This window comes from Aplidium turbinatum, chromosome 3 (genome assembly GCF_918807975.1).
Source record: "Aplidium turbinatum chromosome 3, kaAplTurb1.1, whole genome shotgun sequence".
NCBI lineage: Eukaryota > Metazoa > Chordata > Ascidiacea > Aplousobranchia > Polyclinidae > Aplidium > Aplidium turbinatum.
Genome location: NC_137474.1, coordinates 30,662,411 through 30,683,336, shown reverse-complemented (window position 1 = coordinate 30,683,336; position 20,926 = coordinate 30,662,411). Strand labels below are relative to the sequence as shown.

Sequence of the window (20,926 nt, the reverse complement as noted above, 5' to 3'; positions counted from 1 at the left end):
AACAAATCTGGTGACGTCAGAGACATCGCAAACTACAGACCTATTGCTCTTGCTACTGTCATTTCTAAACTATTTGAGCATGTTGTACTTTTTTTATTAATGATTATCTCACAACAAATGATAATCAATTTGGCTTTAAACCTAAGCATAGCACAGATATGTGCATTTTTGTACTTAAGCAAACTGTGTCTTACTACAGAAAATGTGGAAGTCCTGTTTTCTCTGTCTTTTTAGATGCTTCGAACGCATTTGATAGGGTAAACCACAACCTCCTATTCAAGAAACTAATTCAACGAGGAGTGCCGATATGCCTTGTTCGTCTAATTGTTTATTGGTAGGCTATACCCATCAGCGGATGTACATACGCTGGGGTTGTCATTACTCACAGTCTTTCTCTGTCAGCAATGGTGTCAAACAGGGTGGTGTCCTCAGTCCTTACTTATTTCCCGTGTATATGGATGATCTATCGACTGTGTTAAGCAAAACCAAGGCAGGCTGTTACATAGGTAATACACTTGTCAATCATCTCATGTTTGCTGATGATATATGTTGTATCTCTCCAAGTGTTCATGGTCTGCAGAGTATCTTGAATGTGTGTGAAGATTATGCGCTTTCTAACGATGTCATTTTTAACTGCAAAAAGTCATTTGCTATGTACTTCCAATTCCAAACCAATCACTTAAAGTTAATTTTGAATCCAATTGTACGGCTCAATGGAAGTGAGATCAAATTCGTAGACAGTGTCAAATATTTGGGTGTTTTTCTTGACACGGCAATTTGTGACGACAAGGATATAGATCGACAAGTGCGATCAATCTACTGTTCTGCAAACAAACTAAAATCAAAATTTTACAAGTGCTCCAGTGATATTAAAAATGTTCTATTCCGTTCATATTGTACTCCAATGTATGCATGTCATCTGTGGGAAAGTTATCATCAACGTGACATTAATCGCCTGCGTGTTGCCTTCAATACTGCATTTAGAATTATACACAATTTGCCTAAACATTATAGCGTACGTGAACATCAAGTCTTGTGCAACATCATAACATTTGATGCATTATTACTTCGTAAATATGTTTTTTCTTTTCTTGGAAGATGCGAAGTATCGTCTAACTCAGTGGTTCTTAACCTATGGGTAATTACCCACATGTGGGTAATTTCAGGATAGCAGGTGGGTAATCAGCTGAACCAAAATATTTAGAATTATAGATGTAACAAACAATGTCACAGCTGTAAGTGGTAAAGTTGTTTTATTACTTACACTTTTTTTGATGTTTTGAGTCCGTTCAAAACAACCAGTGATATTTTATTTTAATATGAAAATTTTCCCAGTGAAGAAGATGAAGATATCCAAGAAGGGTTTTTAGACATGATTTATGAGTCATCTGTCAAGGCTTCTTCTGAAGATAAAAGCTTGGGAAAATCCTGGGGAATGATGGGGAAAGTATATCTAAAAGTTGCGCAAAAAACCACTAACATTGTTGACTATGTTCCCTTCCACTTATCTCTGTGAATCAGCATTTTCAAGTGTTGTTGCTTTGAAATAAAAATCCGGAAACAAGCTTTTAGATCTGGAGTCAGATTTGCGTTGTGCAGTATCCAAAATCACACCCGATATTGCATCGATTGTACACAAAAAACAAGAGCAAATGTCTCACTGACACTATTGATGTCATTCTTTGCATTAAATGCTGTTTTTGTTGAATAACGCTCTTCTATATTTTTAATATGGCAAAATACCAAGATAGATAAAATTAGATTTTGGGTAATGAGACTTTGATCTGGACAGAAATGGGTAATAAGGGAAAAAAGGTTAAGAACCACTGGTCTAACTCTATAGTTGCCTCCCTGATGAGGTCTGATTGTCATCGTATATCAAATTACGGTACCGTATTCATTATAATAATTCTATGTATGCTGTTATCTAGTTTTGATGGCTGCCATGTCATCTGATTGTTTTTATCGTTCTGATATACTTTCAGTTCTTCTAACTTGTAACACTACCGTACCATTGTCTGTAAACTTGTAACAGTAGATAGCCTATTTAGTGAGATTTTGTGCATTTGCAGTTAGTGTATTATTTTGTTGTTTTGGATATGGACAGCTTTGTCTGATGCAAATAAATATTGTTTAAGAAATATATCAGGCCAGACAGTAGTCATCGTGAAAGTGATACTGTGGTAACAATTATTCCCCCTTGTTTACAAATGCCAGAACGTAGATCTTTTCGCTCTATAACTATACCAACAAGGTTTAATGACTATGTTCTCACATAAACATGTTTAGGCCTATTACTGTAGGCCTATGTGGTAATATTGTCTAGTTTTGTTTTTACGTGTTTTGGAGAAACTTACCACATACTAACAATTTTCTTATTTGTTTATGTCTTACTTCATACTTGCATATTAAGGCATATCGTCGAAATAGTAATAGCTTGATCCAGGTGCGGACCTAGGAGTTTTTTTTGGGGGGGGGCAGAAAAGTTTGAAAATGAATTAAAAAGAAAGAAAAAGATAAAACAGATATGAACAATCAGTGGCGTAGCTAGGAATGTAGGGAGTTTTGACGGCCGGCGGGCGAAGCCCGCCGGCGTGTTCGCCAAAGGCGACACCCAGCGGCGGGGGGTCTGGGGGGCCTCCCCCAGAAAATTTTGAAAAGTTACTTTGAATTTGGTGCATTCTGAGAGCATTTTCAACAAAAATATGGGTATAAATATTCCTGTAGAGTGGTGCTGTCCGGTGGCATAGCAAAAGGATAAGATCATGTTTTCTTCGGTATTTTTTCGGTAATAAAGCTAAGTCTCTATGTTTTCTTGTTGCTAATTCCTGGCTGAGATGTTTGAATGTTTGGTAATGGCAAAACTCGCTCTTTTAATGCAGTTGCGCTTAAAATTAGGCAAACTTTGTTTTAGAGACATAGAGACTGGAAGCATCATTCTCAATATAGTGACGTCACACGCGTGCCAAAGGGGGGAGGGGTTGTAACCCCCCCCTGGCTACACCACTGTGAACAATGATACTTCGACATATACGATATTCTATAAAATAGACATTAAAACAGCCATGTTCATCAATAAATTTTGCTGGAATAAAAATTGCTAAGCATGCAAAGTAAACTTGAAATCTGGTTTAAAACCCTGTATGCAGTGTCCATGACCAATTGGATATTTGTATGTTTGCAGACATATAGCTTCCGGTAATTGATTGAAATTATGATGAAGACTAAAAACTATAAAACAATCCAGGTTTCAGATTGTTTCTACTGACGTCATTTGGCTCAGCGTTGGTTTCAGCTGAGCCAGCTCCAACAAATGTTGCTATTAAAATGTATAATCGATGGATAATTTCAACCTTAATAATAACAAAAAATAATTCCCCCCCCCCCCCCCCCCGGGATAAGTTAAGTCTGCTGTGGGACTAATATCAGCTGTTTAGAAGCATATCAAACCATTCAACAATTTTTCACAAAATTTCGGGGGGGCCCGGGCCCCCCATAGATCCGCGCCTGGCTTGATCTGATGTTCTATGTATAATTGTATATACATACCGTTTGTGTCACCAATTGTTTCGTAATTGAGTCGGTACTAAAGTGCAGCTGTAGCAGTTCATAAAAAAACTCATTTATGTTCTTGTCTTTCAATGTTAAAGCTGCATTAACTACTGTATGTGATCTGTTACTGTACCGTATTTTTGAAGTTTAAAAAAAGGGAGGGGTGTAGTGTTTCGTCATAGAAACCATTGTTACATTTCACTATCGTTTTGTAATAGCCTACCTGCGACTGTTATGAGACTAGAGACATGAGATAGATTAGCTGAGAGAACGTACAATAAAGTGGTCTGTGTGTAATCATCTATTGAAGCGTGGTGTAGCCTATCTAAGTTAATCAAACGGAAATACAACAGTAGTAGCCTAGTCGCCGCTTATTAAGTCCGCAGTTAATAGGTCCATTCGCTTATTAAGCCCAATTTGGTCCATTCCGGAATTACTGAAAGTATAGGAGTGGCAGAGAATCGTCCTTCGCGTAATAAGCCCAAAATTGTCAGTCCGGATGTGGGCTTAATAAGCGGAGACGACCGTTTTGAAATTGATATTAAATTACAAAGCATTTTGCGCAAATTTATATGCTTCCGAAACGTTCGGGTCGCGAAGCTTTAGAACGATTGATTTTTGGGTCGCGCCAACAAGTAGGCTATTTGCGAACCCCTGCTTTAGAGTACCTACGGAAAGATCTCTCATTCGTAGCTGTTGGTACTGGTATAAGCCTAGTTGCAAATATCTGTAGCAGTACGTTGCGATGTTTGGGAACGTTTTTAGGTCCACTGCGGCTTTGAAAGCATCAATATCGTTATCAAGTAGGCTACTGTTTCGCCAATGGATTTGCCATCTCTAATATTCTATTTTGACCGAATCTTTTCCACATGAAAGAAAAGAGCTGTAGCCTACGTGCTAACGTTTTTTTTTTAATGACTTCAAATGGTCGACTTGAATAATATTTCGCTAGCAGAGATTGAAGTGAAAATGCAATAATTGTTTGAGAGCTGAATCGTTCTCGCAATTGCACAAGACCAGCGCCTGAGAAAGGATAGAATACGCTTCTGCGGTAGTAGGCCTATTCAGAGGGAGTGTCGGCTGGTACATTACTTCTCTGTTTTTGAAAGGAGCTAATCTCGGTATAGTAATCGGCGGCTTCACCGTAGGCCTATAATAGTTCCCCAGATCGGGAAAAAAATAAAAACAACATCATCTATAAAACAGCATTGTTAATTGCTTTGACAATGCAATCCCAAACATATTAAATGCCTTAATCTACGTCGTTAACTACTAAAACATTTTTAGGGGGGTCATGGCCCAATGCCCCCCTACCCTCCCTGCGTACGCTAGTGACTGTCCCTATGGTGAGTGGTGAAGACTGTTTTTTACTTGTGAAGTTGTGACATCAGAAAACCAGCATGTTGGGTTTGTTTTTTCAGATTTACCGTACGGTACGTTGCTTGTTTTGCCAAATTCCTGGCAACGCTGGTTTTAATGGAAATTTGCAAGTTGCATGCTAGGCAGTAGGCAGTAGTGATGCAAGCCGGCAAGCCGCTTTTGACTTTTTCGCCACGTGCCGCACCGCGTGAAAGGTTGAAATGACAAAGCCGCGCCGCTTGCCGCGTAAACTTTCAAGAAATTAAACTTTTGTAAACTTAAACTTTCGTTTCAACTTTTCAAGAAAATCAGTTATGAAACTTCAAATTTAAATTGGAAACACGGATGAGTTTTTTCAACGGAAACCCTAAGCTGAAAAGCAAAATGCAAATGACTTGCAGTTGCAGTTGACAGGTTTTTTTTTGGGCTGGCTTGTGAGGAAAGCTGTACGAGTGTTTTAGGTTAATAGCCTAGCTAATCAGCTCAGTTACCAGGCTATAGGCCTAGCGCAACTACCACGCATTAGTTACTATAACAGTTAGCCCAGTGAGTTCAGGCTACCAGTTTTACTATTAACGTCTTGTCTATCTGTGTAGTGTGTAATTCATACCGGTACAGCCACTGACATTAAAATTGCATTGTTGCTTACAAAAAAAGTTCAAAAGTCCTGATACTGGATGCAGGAGCATTCTATTTGAAAAAGCATGATGTCTTAAAACTTAGATGCATTGCTGATAAGAGAATATGATCTGGTTAGCCTAGTCAATTAGTCCACAACTGTACCGGTAGGTTACCAGTTGTATGCCACCATCTCCATGGGTGCTTTTTGCCACAATTGACTTTCTAAAAAATAACGCGTTAAAATATTTTTTGATAATTTGTAATGTGCAGTGCAGTGTCAAAGTTCCAGATAAATTGCGGTGTGCGGTACGGTGTGCGGATAGGTGATTCAGTTGCGTTGCGGTGTACGGATAAAAAATTTTGGTTTGCTGCATCTCTAGTAGGCACTAGGCAGTCCAGGTAGGCACCAAGGATGTCAGCGCTAGGTTTTTGCACCTAGATCTTGTTTTTTTTTACCACATCTGGGTTTTAAGTTTGTTTTTTTCAAATTTGGGTAAATCTAGGTTTTTTGGTTTGTGATTTTCTTTGATTCAAAAAGTTGCTTATGCAGCTCAACATAAAGTTCCAAAACTAGCACAAACATGATGGCTTTCTCGATAACAGGTCATCAGCAGCATATTAGAGCAGTGGGAAGCGCTGGTTTTGTATTTTCAGTCTCAATGTAGGACTGACATGGTTGGTGAGTGCAAAACGGATTTATGATGCACTTATTCAAACAAATGCTTGTTTTTTGCAATATGTTCTTAAAAAGGTAAATAGTTTCTAGTGGGGATGACTCACTTTACTGATTTTCTTGAGAAATGGACAGCTGGAGGGTTACTAAGAAGTTCAAGAGTTAGAAGAACTGCACAACGTTTTCTTTGCTTTTAGGTCAATTCATTCTCATCAAATGAATTGCTATACTTGGTTAAAATTTTGGGTGCTAGAAAATCTGCAAAACCTTAGTGCTGCAGTGTGAGGCTACCTACTGTTACCGGTGTTGCGTGAAGTCTACCTCTGCATTATCATGACTTTAGAATACTATCAAATAAACACGATAGGCTATCACACATTTCCTACATTTTTTTGGCGATACACACTTTGTACACACATGGGCAGTTCACATAAACTGCACCCTGTTTTTTTTTTTGGAAGTGGCTACATTTACGGCGCCGTAAATACAGCCGTTCCATGCCTTTTTTCTAATCTTTACGTCGCTTTTACTGCGCATGCACGCTGTTGCTGGAAAAAAAGTGCATATAGTGATTCCCCCAAACACGAATTTTTGGTAAAATTACCCCAAACACGAATTTCAAAATAAACAGGCTAATATTTGTTCAAACTCAAAAACTGAAATGGCACAGGCAAGAAGATTGCTATCCCTATTTCTGCACTAAAAATTAGACCAAAACCACTTTTCAGATTTCAGCAATCAGCAAATGTTTGACCTAGTACCAAAACCCTTCCCCTAATAAAATTGAAAACTTTCTGACCGTCTGCACTAACTTTGCTGTTAAATCTTTTCTGGTGATCCTAGAATTGCCATTGAAACATCAATCAAATCGGAAAATAATACTCTAGCGCCATGTGGCAAATAAAAGTTCAAAACAGCAACCGCTAGATGGCGATAGTAATTATCGCGCATTCGAGCAATTTTACCATTGCGCAAGAGCGTCATGCATTTATTATATCCGTTTTGATCTGGTCATGGAAAAGGTATGGAAGTGTAATGAAGAGTTAGCCTTTGCCTAGGATGCAGATATAATTCAGATATATGCATTAGAGAATGTAGAAACTTATTTAAACATGTATATTATACAGGCTAGTGTGGGGGTGTTCAGAGCTGTAGAGAAATTTACAAATGTCAATCAATCAATGGTTTATTTGTCAGGAACAGAAACATAGTATATATACATGTTTGATATATGCAAGTATATTAATATAGGCTGTGGATATGCCAAGGTCTCCTCCGGTCCAGGTCGTGCTGACTGCTGACACAACAGTGTTAGCCTCTTGCAGTGCTGCCGGTGAAACTCTTCCATCCTTGATCGTCTTCCAAGGCAAGAACCTCCCAAACACGTGGAAATTAGTGTTGGGCGATATATCAAATTTTCGATATGATATCTTTTCAATATCGATATTTATTTCAATTTCACAATTGGGATACTGCGAGCAACACAAAATCTGTTTGATAGAACCAGCTGTCAGAATCGGAATCATCAGATGCTGTATCGAAGGATGAGGTTGTCGCGTTATCACTGGAATCGGACACATCAAGAGGCTTATCGCTTAGCTGTAAATTTACACCACCTTCACCGTTCGCAATGAAGCGTCCACGTTTTTGTGCTTTGATACCCAGCATCCACACGCCTCTTTCACAGAGCTCCATCAGGGTGTTGACTAAGGAGCAAATCCATGGGACCATGGCTGTGGCATAACGACTGGAAGGAATGTCTAACCCTCACCTTATTTTTATTGCCGATGCTAATGCTCGAGTTCCACTGCTGCGTTAAGGAAATTAGGCTTGGCAGTCAATGTGTTAAAGATGTAGCAACTAACACGGGAATTTTGATAAATGTCCTGGATCATTTTAAATCCGGACATCTCCATTTTTCAAGCATGTGACATAATATCTGTTGCAGCCAAGTTGCCTCTTAAAGGCAACAAATGGCAATGTACTAATTATAATGTCATAGTACGTCTCCCCGGATTCGTCACACAGAGCGAGTCAAAATATTTGACGACTTTGTCAAATCCTTTTAACTCCTCCGGGTTGTTTTCGTGTTTCTTATGCTGTGTTGTTGATTTTAATTTCTTTAATAAATCTATTTTTTCCACTGTTGCGTTGTGTAATGGCGTCCGCCCCGTTAGCTCAGTTGGTTAGCGCGTGACTTCTGGAACAAAGAAGCTTCAAGATCAATCGGCGCTGGTTCGACTCTCGGGGTGTGTGCTTGAGCAACGCACGTTAAGGAATGCTCTCCATTCAGCGGCATCTAACGGATGGAATAATTCCCTGGCAACAAGACTTCAACAATCGGAAACTTCACTCTGTCAATCTCGGCGACCGGGCCTGCGTCAGTGATTCAAAGCTTCTACCTACAAGTATGCGAAACTGCCAGGATTAAGCTCTGCTAGAAGCTTTCTCAGTCCGAGGATAAAGATTCAATCAATCAATTGATGGGTAATGTCATCACTGCTATTGTGTTCTCAAGTCTTTAAAATGTTTGGATTGATATTTTTTCACTAAATAAATAAGAATCAGGAAAACTGCGGATACGTGGTATTTATACATATTTTCCTACAGACCAACATCGTTTTCGGGATCCATTACGCCAAGGTTTTTTTTTTTTTTCGGATGAAACTATGTGAAAATAATCAGTAGGTATGCAGGAGCTAACCATGTCAAATGGAAGCAAATTTATTCCAAAATAAACGTGCAATTGAAAGATTTGTTGTATCCACGAATTTCCCCAACTGCGCATTTACGCATTAGGGATTTTTCCCCTTCCACGAAAATCCTTCTCCTATATCACGATTTTCTTCCGTATTTCCGAAGTTGATGGAATTTTTGCCTGAAATAAATTGTTTTGTAAGGTAGATGCAAGTAGCTAGAAGTGGATTACCACCAAAGAATGACTGGTGATTCCCCTAACCACGAATTTTTGGTAAAATAACCCGAACCACAAATTTCAAAGTAAACAGGCTAATATTTGTTCAAACTCAAAAACTAAAATGGCACAGGCAAGAAGATTTCTATCCCTATTTCTGCACTAAAAATTAGACCAAAACCGCTTTTCAGATTTCAGCAATCAGCAAATGTTTGACCTAGTCCCAAAACCCTGTCCCTAATAAAATTGAAAACTTTCTGACCGTCTGCACTAACTTTGCTGTTAAATCTTTTCTGGTGAACCTAGAATTGCCATTGAAACATCAATCAAATCGGAAAATAATACTCTAGCGCCATGTGCAAAATAAAAGTTCAAAACAGCAACCACTAGATGGCGATAGTAAATATTGCGCATTTGAGCAATTTTACCAATGCGCAAGAGCGGCCATGCTTTTATTATATTCGTTTTGATCTGGTCATTGAAAAGGTAAGGAAGTGTTTACAATGAAGAGTTAGCCTTTGCCTAGGATGCAGATATAATTCAGATATGTATATACATTAGAGAATGTAGAAACTTATTTAAACAGGTTCATTGTACAGGCTAGTGTGGGGGTGTTCAGAGCTGTAGAGAAATTTACAAATGTCAATCAATCAATGGTTTATTTGTCAGAAACATAGTACATGTTTGAAATATGCAAGTATATTAATATAGGCTGTGGATATGCCAAGGTCTCCTACGGTCCAGGTCGTGCTGACACAACAGTGTTAGCTTCTTGCAGTGCTGCCGGTAAAGCTCTTACATCCTTGATCGTCTTCCAAGGCAAGAACTTTCCAAACACGTGGAAATTAGTGTCTGGCGGCCGATATATCGAATTTTCGATACGATATCTTTTCAATATCGATATATATTTCAATTTTGTTCGATATTTTGACTATTACAGCTTTAACTCGTAACTGCAAACCCCTACAAAAACGTTGCCAAGGCCAAACGGCAAAAGTTGAAATTGCCTCGGCAATTGCTGTGAACGTTCATAATGAAATAAATTGTACCAAAACATGTAAAACGAGAAATGAAAAATATACGGTACTAGAGTAGTCTATCACGACCGCACTGTTTGATTTGTTGTGATGTAATAATACCAAAAAGTAGCGATAAAGTGAGCAACGCGATACGCACGCTGTTACGTTAATTCACGTTGAATAACTCACGGGTAAAAAATTAAGTTAATTTTGGGTTGATTCAACATTCGAGTCAGTACAAATCGATTTCATTTTCCCGGCGGGTTATATTACGTAACAACAATGCTCAATAAGAAATTTATGTTTGTTTTACATTAATTCGACGTTGAATTATCAACCAATAATGTTAATTGCTCAACCAGGTACCGGTAACAAATCAATAGTTCCCCGCGAGAAGATTGCCTCGATTTACGTATGCACTAACATAATTTCGGCACAATTGGGATACTGCGAGCAATACAAAGTCTGTTTGATAGAACTAGCTGTCAGAATCGGAATCATCAGATGCTGCATTGAAGGATGAGGTTGTAGCGTCATCACTGGAATCGGACACATCAAAAGGCTCATCACTTAGCTGTTAATTTACACTCTCTTCATCGTTCGCAATGAAGCGTCCACGTTTTGCTGCTTTCGTACTTTGATACCCAGTGCTGTGTTAAGGGGGCCCGGCCCCAGGGCCCACCATCTCAGGGGGCCCACAAATAACAGATATTTGCGTTTCAGTGAATTTTTTTTTGATTTTCTAAAGTTTACTGCATGTACTTGTCCATTATAATGATGATTTAGGTCTCATTATACCAAAACATCTCAAATTTGGGCCCTTACCACACTGAAACATCTCTAAAAACACTATTACTATCTTAAAAGAAAGTTAAAATGCGATAACGTTAGTTCGGTAACATGATCTGCAAAAATATATTTAACATAAAATAGGGACAGTAGAATATCGGGACGACTCACTTTACTGATTTTTCTCGCGAAATGGACAGCTGGAGGGTTACTAAGAAGTTCAAAAATTAATAGAACTGCATAACGCTTTCTTCGCTTTTAGGTCAATTCATTCTCATCAAATGAATTGCTATACTTGGTTAAAATTTTGGGTGCTAGAAAATCTGCAAAACCTTACTGCAGCAGTGTGAGGCGAACTACCGTTACCGGTGTTGCGTGAAGTCTACCACTGCATTATCATGACTTGAATACTATTAAATAAACATGATATCACATATTTCCTCCATTTATTTTGGCGATACACACTTTGTACACACGTGGGCAGGTCATATAAACTGCACCTGGGTATGCGACATATGGCAGTAGACCTTAAGCTGTAGTTGCATCAAATTTTGTCATAACTTTGTGACCCTCCAGTTGTCCACCTTACTTTTGAGTGAGCAATCCCCTACTTCTACCATCCCTAACATAAAACAGGTGTGATGCAATTGAATATTGAATTCAAGAAGGGCCCAAATGCCACAAAGCGTTTTTGCACAACTGTTTTAATTATTTTGGTCATTTACTTTTGTGGTGAAACTTCGATGATGATTTTATGCTTACTGGTAAGAAGTATCATACCTAATAAGTTCACTCGGTGAAGATTCTGTGGAGAAACTAGGGAGAAACTATTTAGAATTTGAAGTGTAATTGATGTAGTTGAGCCCATTTCAAATTCAATGGAAATATTCATAGGGTATTTTTTATGTGTTTACCGATATGTTTGAAAAATTTGGCTGTTTTTTTAGTATAATTTACAAGATATTGAAAGAAATTGGAAAGCACAAATAGTGAAATGAAAAAAATACTAGAGGGCCCTTTTTGAAATCACATACCGTTATGGGGTCTGCTACTATTCGGCGAGTCCGATTCGGCGAGTCCGATTCGACTAGTCCGATTCGGCGAGTTCCCTATTCGGCGAGAGCCTTTTTCGGCGAGTGCCCTATTCGGCGAGTTTTTGAAATTTGTTAAAGGAAATTATCGGATGCCGTAGCCCAGTTATCCCGACCAGCAAAAATTGCCGTTTTTACATCGTTTTAACGTCGCTAAATGTTGAAATCGTGTAGAAAAGAGAACTTTGCTGACTAGGATACGTTGAAGCTGAGAAACATTCACAGAAGCCTTTCGAATTGTTCCAAGAACCCATTTAGCATAACATTTCATTTGTACATTGATTCAACGTCTGAATACATTATCTTAAAAATGCAACGTATCGTAGGGCTTCTGTGAATGTTTTTCAGTTTCAACGTATCCTAGTCAGCAAAGTTCTCTTTTCTACACGATTTCAACGTTTAGCGACCTTAAAACGATAGGCCACACATTTGGTTAGCCTTTTTATTCTGTTACTACAATGTAAAAATGAACTGTTAGGCTAACTGGGTTCTTGGAACAAATTTTTGCTGGTCGGGATAACTAGGCTACGGTACCCGATAATTTCCTTTCAATCTAAGCTGTAGGTCACACATTTGTTGATCCAAACTAATCATTTTAACTATTCAAAAGTACTAACTTATAGACATAAACATGATTTTTTTTGTAACATTGTCTTTGTTTTATTTTCCCTTCATATCTTAAATTTTTCTGAAGGTGTTGCGACCGTGCCAAATTTCTTTCAACTCAATAACTTACTTCGGTCACAAGCACGTTTTAACTTCGCGTTTTGTCGCTTCTACCTTTTTCTCGACCTTTGCTATGTTGACGTGTATTGTTTTTGATATGATGGTCAAAAATAAAAATAACTGAACTGACATGACGAATTTTAATTTAATAGTTCAAACATTTTATTTTTATTCCTTTCTGCACGATTTAAACGTTTAGCGATGTTAAAACGATGTAAAAACGGCAATTGTAATTAGGCTACGGTACCCAATAATTTCATTTTAAAAATTTCAAAAACTCGCCGAATAGGGCACTCGCCGAAAAAGGCTCTCGCCGAATAGGGAACTCGCCGAATCGGACTAGTCGAATCGGACTCGCCGAATCGGACTCGCCGAAACGGGCCATTCCGACCGTTATGCGGTATTCAATTTCTTTTGATTGAAAGATATCGGAAAGCACAAAAAGTGAAATGAAAAAAAAATGGAGTTGGGCCCTTTGTGAATTCACATACCTATGATACTGTGTATATTAGGGTGGCTCTTATTTGGCAAAAAATGAAAAAAATTTGAATTTTGTGTGGGACACCCTTTGAAAAGGTGAGGTTGTCAGAAAAAATAACTCCTGCAAAAAAATTTTTGACTTTGAAATTGATTTAGAGGTGGCCCTCCCCCCCTAAAGTTTTGCGCCCTCCTCCCAAATACCAAATCTGCATATCTCAAAAACTGTTTGAGCTAAAGATACGGTTTTTGTGTCAAAAGATGCAGAAAGCATGATTTCCTATCTGCTTTCTGAACAGTGATTGCGTCTATCTTGATTAGAAAAGCAGTTATTTAGAAAAAACCTGTTTTCGGTATTCTAGCACAAAACAGTGCTAAACAAGTATTGTGGCCCAAGCTATTCAATAAACAAAGTTCATAAACTAACCTGTAAAACTGGTAAAGTAATAAACGAAATAAGTATTCCTAAACTTTTATGCATTCATGAATAGCTAAAATGCCCGTTTTTTGTCATATTCCTTGAAGAAACTCCTGAGTGTGGAATCTGCTTTCAAGCTTCAGGTGCTATGCATTGCACTTGTTGGAAGGCGAAGGCGATTTATGCAAAAGCTTGGTCTGCATTTATGGTATCTGTCTGAAGAAATGGTTGAACTAGCCTTGTTTGACTCTCGATTGTCTGTGGAAAGTAACAAGGTAATGGTGGCAACCATGTTAGATGAAACAGCAGAACGTCCACCAAGGAGACGAAGCATCAAAGTAGATGCGTTTCTTAGCAATAAGGGTCTAGAACAGTATTGCACCTCTAATTCAAAATGGCTTCAGCTGTTGGGTGAAGATGAAGCAATAATTAGACTTTCAAAGGATCCTGCTCATTGGACTGAAGATGGTGCATTTATTCAAGCTTTATACATTGCGAAGGGACTTTCAGTAGTCAATGACAGAGCAGAGAGAGGAGTTGCTCTCAGTCTAATCCCGGATTTTAACAAACTCTCAACTGAAGATGAGTACCAACTTCAGTTTCTTTTGCAAGTTGTTACTGAACACAGGAAACTGTTGAATCCAAATTCCAACAAGAACAATATTGTCGATTCTTCTTTGTTTAAACCTTCTTTGTTACTCCAGGGGTCAAGGGGCTCTATCTTTTACCACCCTTGGGCAGTGCCGATGTGGTTTAGATGCTTGAGCAGGTGTCGAGTAGCAATTGCATTGATTCGTCATCCAGTTCAAGCAGACCACGCACACCATTTGGCGCAGTTACAGATGGTGTGGTCTGTGGTTTGTTCCTCTATGCCACACTCACAGATTGCGGATGGAGCCATCCCCAATTTGTGCATGTTTGAGCGGAATAGTCTGACTCCAGTAGCCCAGCACGCAGGCGGTTGTGCCACACCCAGGCCTTCCTTGGCAAATTATGCATTCTGGTTGGATGGGGGCTGGTGTCGGAGATAAAACTTTAGAGCCTTGAGGAGTTCTTCTTCCTCTCTGAGCTCTATTTGTTGTCCTCCCAGGTAGCCGCGCTGATGGATTGGTTTTCAGCGGTTTTCATCAGGAGTTGTGCGTCACATACAAATGGGTGTCTCGATTTCAGTTGGCGAGGATGCTCGATTGCTCGCTCACAGACTTGTAGAGACTTGAGTGGAGCAAGTGGTTGGGGTTCGTAATGCCGAGAAAGAGACAGGATGGCTTCTTCGCGACAAAACTCAGCTGGTTGGTTGCCTGCAAGGACAGGGAAATTGTCCGATTGTGTACAATGTGTAGGTCGCAGACATCCTGTCACGATACGCAAGGCAATATGTAAAATATTGTCGATAATATCGCTTCTTGCAGTACTGACCAGAATTACATTTTGAAATGAATATCGTTACCAGTGTTCCCTCTAAGGTGCAAAAATTAAGAAAAAAAAACGAAATTTTGTAGACGGTTTCGTGGTCACAAAAAAGGTTGTAAAATCAAGATTTGGTCAAATGCGTTTTTTCTAAATAACTGCTTTTCTACTCAAGATAGATGCATTCAATGTTCAGAAAGCAGATAGAAAACCATGTTTTCTGCATCTTTTAACACAAAAACCGTATCTCTAGCTCAAGTCGTTTTCGAGATACGCAGATTTGGTATTTCGAGAGAGGGCACAGAACTTTAGGGGGGGAGGGCCACCTCTAAATCAACTTCACATTTAAAAAAAATTTGCAAGAGTTATTTTTTCTGACAACCTCACCATTTGAAAGGGTGTCCCATGCAAAATTCAAAAACTCAATTTTAAGAGCCACCCTAGTGTATATGGCTTAGTTCATGTCAACAGAATGATAGTGTCAATTTATGTTGTTTAATGTTTATATAGATAAATTAATAATGCAGTGAGAGCATGTCTGTGTAAATTATACGATAAAATAATTTTGGTATAGTAGCCTAGTTTTATTTTTCTTTCAAAATGACTTCACCGAACAAGTTTCCTGAAGACACTTCAAGTCAAACAGCTGACACAGCCAGTTCAGATAAAATGTTCAAAACTCCAATATCAACTTTGCAAGAATATTGCCAAAAATTGGGTAAAACACCTCAGTACGATTTAACAGCTTTGGAGGGAAGGTTACATCAGCCGCAGTTTGTCTACAGGTGCATGGTCGGAGAAGTAACAGCGTCTGGGCAAGGTGGGAGCAAGAAACAAGCCAAGCAAGCTGCTGCTGAAGCTGTATTGAAGGCCTTGACGGCTGATTTGCTGCCAGCTGATCCAGTGCAAGCAAAAGACAATAATTTAGCTGTCGCAACAGTTACGTCTTCTGAGACAGATGACACAAATCCTGTTGGGTCTTTACAAGAATTAGTTGTTGCGCGTGGATGGAGGATACCTGTTTATTCTCTGGCTCATGAGACAGGCCCTGCACATAAGAAAGAGTTTATAGTTTGTTGCGTTGTGGAGTCCTTCAAAGAATATGGATGTGGGTCGGCTAAAAAGCATGCCAAACGATTAGCTGCTTCCAATATGTATCGTAAACTTGTGAATTTACCACCAGAAGCAAAAGAAAATGTGACAAGTCAGAGCCGTGAAGCAAAAGCAAAAGTTTTACTTAATGAAATAAATAACAGTTTAGGTGAAAAATTATGTAGTTTGACTATTGAAGACAATCATGCTCAAGCTTGCCAGACTTTGGAAAATGTTGCAAAATCTAATAAGTTTGAAATAACGTATAAAGACATTGATAGCAAAACTAAAGATGGAGATGTTCAATGCATCATAGAGACAAATACTCAACCAACGATTGTTCTTCCTGGCACTGGAAAATCATTTGCTGATGCCCATGAAAATGCTGCTAAATATGCACTTTATTTCCTAAAAACATATGCAAAAAATGATTTTAATGTGTCTGAAAAATGATAGTTCCACTTTGGTCATTCGATTGATTGATAATATTAGCTTTTCATCATGAAACTTTTTTTGCAATTTAGCTTAGTAGCTTATATATTCGAAACAAGAGACTGATGATTTTGATTTGAAGCATTGCGGTTTAAGTCATAAGAGTTCTAATAGGCAAATGTGACATCTATAAATGACGGATCTGCTACCATTTGGTGAGTCCGATTCGGCGAGAGCATTTTCGGTGAGAGCCTTTTTCAGTGAGAGCCCTATTCGGTGATTTTTTTGAATTTTTTTTTGCAAATTATTGGGTACCGTAGCCTAATTATCATTGCCGAATGCCGCTTTTACATCGTTTTAACGTTGCTAAATGTTGAAATAAGACCCTAACCCTTAATCCCCAGGGTCATTTCATTATAATTCATCCAGAAAATTGAAATTTTGGAACCATAGAATTTAGAATTGTCCCATTTTTTCACACTTTAAAATGCTTGAAATTCTGAGTTATTTGGCACAAATTTTGTCAAAATTGGTTGAGCGGTTTTTGTTTTATCGCTATTTAAATGTTTGACCACCAGGTGGCGATTTTTTTAGCGAGCCGCATAAAAATGCTCATATCTTGGGACCTAGTTGCCCAATCTTCATAAAATTGGTATCTATCCCCCCATTTTCAAGGGTGTACTTTTAAAAAAATGAAGGTTAAAATGAGCTAGGAGTTATACTTTTTGTGATATAAACATTTGTAGTGCTTCGATAGCATGGCCGATTTCGCCATGCGGCCACACATTTTTTTCAAAATTGTTATGATCATTATTATTAGCATAGATGTTATATTCCAAAAATATCTTTTAAATCACTTACAATTCACAACCTCATAATAAAAATTGTACACAAAAATGCAGAATTTTTAAAATTCTCAAAAACATTGGATTTTAATTTTTTTCATCAACCCATACTGGGTGGTCCCCCCTTTCCCCCCTCCCTTACTACGCCACTGTATGTCAAGCAAAGAATAGTAGTATAATACATTATTACACAAAGTGAAGGAGTCAAAGCATAAAGATGAAGGAGTTTAATACTTCGAAAGGATGTAATGAGCTTGTCCGATGTGGGAAATAATTATATCATTTTCCAAACATGTCTCGCTGCTACTGGTAGGACAGTGTTCTACCATGTACAATGTACATTGTACAATTGTACAGTAACTAAGCATTGTGAGAGGAAGCAAAAATATAAATTATGCAACATAAATGAACAAAGGATTTTTCACACTTGGACACATAGAACAGCATGCCATTATTGTGACATTAGTCAAGACCACAACAGCAATTTCAGGCAATCAAACCCAACATAATAGAAGCCAATCAATGCTCATCTTGAATGCAAATGAAGCGACGGTTCACAGTTTCCATGTTTGGAGCCAAAAATGTGTATATTCTGCCAGTTGTAGTGGAAAGACTGTCCAAAATCATCAGGATTGAAGAAATTCAGGACCAGTGCTTCCACGCTGTAATCTTTGTTGAGTATTTTTTACTGGCACCAGTTCCTCAGCTTTTATATAGAAGAAAGTTACACCTGTTACAGCTTCAGAGCAGTATTGAAAGGCAGCTGCAGCAGTCAAAATTTGGTTAGTAGTTGGTCTGCCTAGACTTTCGTTACCCAGCTTCCTTTTTACTACTCCACCAATCCTGTCACATGGAGATTTACTATGACTTGTGGCAAAAAATAACCAACTTGCAGACTCTTGAACAAAGATTCCAGAGTGGAAGCACTGTGCCTGGTACTCGTAGATACCATTACTTTAGTTCAAGTTGTATTGGTTCTTTCAGTTTTAAGCACATATCAGATGCGTCCTTCCACTACAACTGGCAGAATATACACATTTTCGGCTCCAAACATGGAAACTGTGAATTGTCGCTTCATTTGCATTCAAGATGAGCATTGATTGGCTTCTATTATGTTGGGTTTGATTGCCTGAAATTGCTGTCTTGGTCTTGACTAATGTTACAATAATGGCATGCTGTTCTATGTGTCCAAGTGTACAACAACCTTTGTTCATTTATGTTGTATTTATATTTTTGCTTCCTCTCACAATGCTTAGTTACTGTACAATTGTACAGTACATGGTAGAAACCGTGGTTTAAAGTTTATTCGCTTGCATGACAACCCGTGTTCAATTGTCTAGTAATTTATGTTGCCTCTCACATGTTTAGCTACATGATAGAAACCGTGGTTGTCGGTTTATTTACATGCATGGCGGCCCTTGTTCAATTGCGTTTTTATTCATTCCGATTGTTGCCCCTCACCTGTTGTAGCCTAATGGCTCTGCAGTGAGCATATTTTGTCCAGTGTCACATGATGTTAAATGCAAAATAGGATGCACTAGTTAAAGTAGTTATGCATGCAAAACTATAGGTTTATTGAATCCTCTTTAATGTTTCGTACACTTCTTGGCACTAATAATCTTACAATGATGTATGTATGTAATTTTACAATGATCAGTGCAGACAAAGCCTATATATTCCAATTCAGAAATGATAGCAGAAGTGTATAGACTTGTAGTTATATCCTCAGAATAGTGTGACTTTATTTTGCAATGTACTTTCTTTCTCAGATTGTTATGTATTTCTTAGATTGTTGCATATAGCTCACTTTACTATTAAGACTGTCGCTGTTCTTTAATGTAACTTCTGACAAATTAAAGTAACGCAATTGTACTGTGCACACTGCACACTGTCCTACCAGTAGCAGCAAGACATGTTTGGAAAATGATATAATTATTTCCCACATCGGACAAGCTCATTACATCCTTTCGACATATTAAACTCCTTCATCTTTATGTCTTGACTCCTTCACTTTGTGTAATAAAGCAGGCCTCGAAATTCACGGCGGACACGGCGGTCATGTCCGCCGTCACAGCATGTGATGTCCACGGATAGTACCATCTAGATCGGTCATATTTGTCCGCCGAGAAATAACACAGGAACTAGCAATACAAATTGTCATTGCATTGCACGAACAATATTGTTGCGAGAATATAATTTCCCGCGCATTATAGAGTGCATCTAGAAAATGTAAATACTGTATGATATCCTTAGCTTCCATTCAAGCAGGAAAACTTTCGATTTTTACATTGCTTCAACGATTGATGACATCGAATCAGCGTAACAAAGGTGAATTCTTCGCTAAGAATCGATAGGAATACGGTTTTTCTACAGCAATCACGTGCAACTTAGTTCAAGTCTTACGTCACCATATCTGGCTTTGATCTCCGAGTAATAATGATAAGGCAAGGTTGGTTACAAAATTAGATTATACAAGTAGGCTATTACAGCAAGATGCAGCAAAATTTGTTAAGTTTTGATATTACAGTAAGAAAGAAAAGGTCCAGGGAAAATTCACTTTCGCTCACATGACACGCAAAAATGAACCTAAAGAAAAAATCCTAGTGAAACTTTGCACAGCAGAAAATAGTAGTGTTAGTGTAGAAGTTTTCCGACTCGTGCCCAGAGCATTGTGACGCAAGAAGCTACACGACCTCGTTCGGCGGAAGTTAATCAGATATGCGGCATATTAAGCAGCTACTCGGCGCTTTGACTCTTCAAACGCACGTCGTTGATCTTCTCAAATGGCGAAGAATTATCAAGATAAACTGATTAAGCATGACGTTTGATGCTAAAACTCGTGTGTCCGCCATGAGACTTAATTTGTCCGCCGAGATAGCTGCTCAGACCGGACACGTTTGTCCGCCGTCAACAAAAACGAATTTCGAGGCCTGATAAAGTATTATACTACTATTCTTTGCTTGACATACAGTGGCGTAGTAAGGGAGGGGGGGGAGGACCACCCAGTATGGGCTGATGAATTGTTAGTGATTAAAGTGAAATTATTGGAATAGGAGTCAGTTATCTATGTCAATATTAGTATTGAGAAAAAGGCTTGACTACAGTTCTGCTCATAAAATAGTTGTAATACAAGTAGTGGTAATGAAATCTAAAGTCTAGTCCCAAAATTCCAAAAAAATTAAAATCCAATGTTTTTTACTATTTTAAAAATTCTGCATTTTTGTGCACAATTTTTATTATGAGGTTGTAAATTGTAAATGATTTAAAAGATATTTTTGGAATATAACATCTATGCTAATAATAATGATCAAAACAATTTTGAAAAAAATGTGTGGCCGCATGGCAAAATCGGCCATGCTATCGAAGCACTACAAATGTTTATATCACAAAAAGTATAACTCCTAGCTCATTTTAACCTTTATTTTTGGAAAGTACACCCTTGAAAATGGGGGGATAGATACCAATTTTATGAAGATTGGGCAACTAGGTCCCAAGATATGAGCATTTTTAT

The 20,926-nt window shown here is 38.3% G+C and overlaps 1 protein-coding gene across 1 annotated transcript; it reads left to right on the top strand.

The window, feature by feature from the left end:
* The first annotated feature begins 15,646 nt into the window (after positions 1-15,646).
* LOC145766689 (interferon-inducible double-stranded RNA-dependent protein kinase activator A homolog) lies at positions 15,647-16,591 on the top strand. Its single transcript, XM_082578399.1, has one exon. It carries the CDS (start codon positions 15,647-15,649, stop codon positions 16,589-16,591), a length of 945 nt encoding a protein of 314 aa, XP_082434525.1.
* Positions 16,592-20,926: the final 4,335 nt, after the last annotated feature.

Bases quoted from the DNA above. Each gene is read 5' to 3' on its own strand.
- LOC145766689 (XM_082578399.1), top strand. From the start codon at position 15,647: ATGACTTCACCGAACAAGTTTCCTGAAGACACTTCAAGTCAAACAGCT.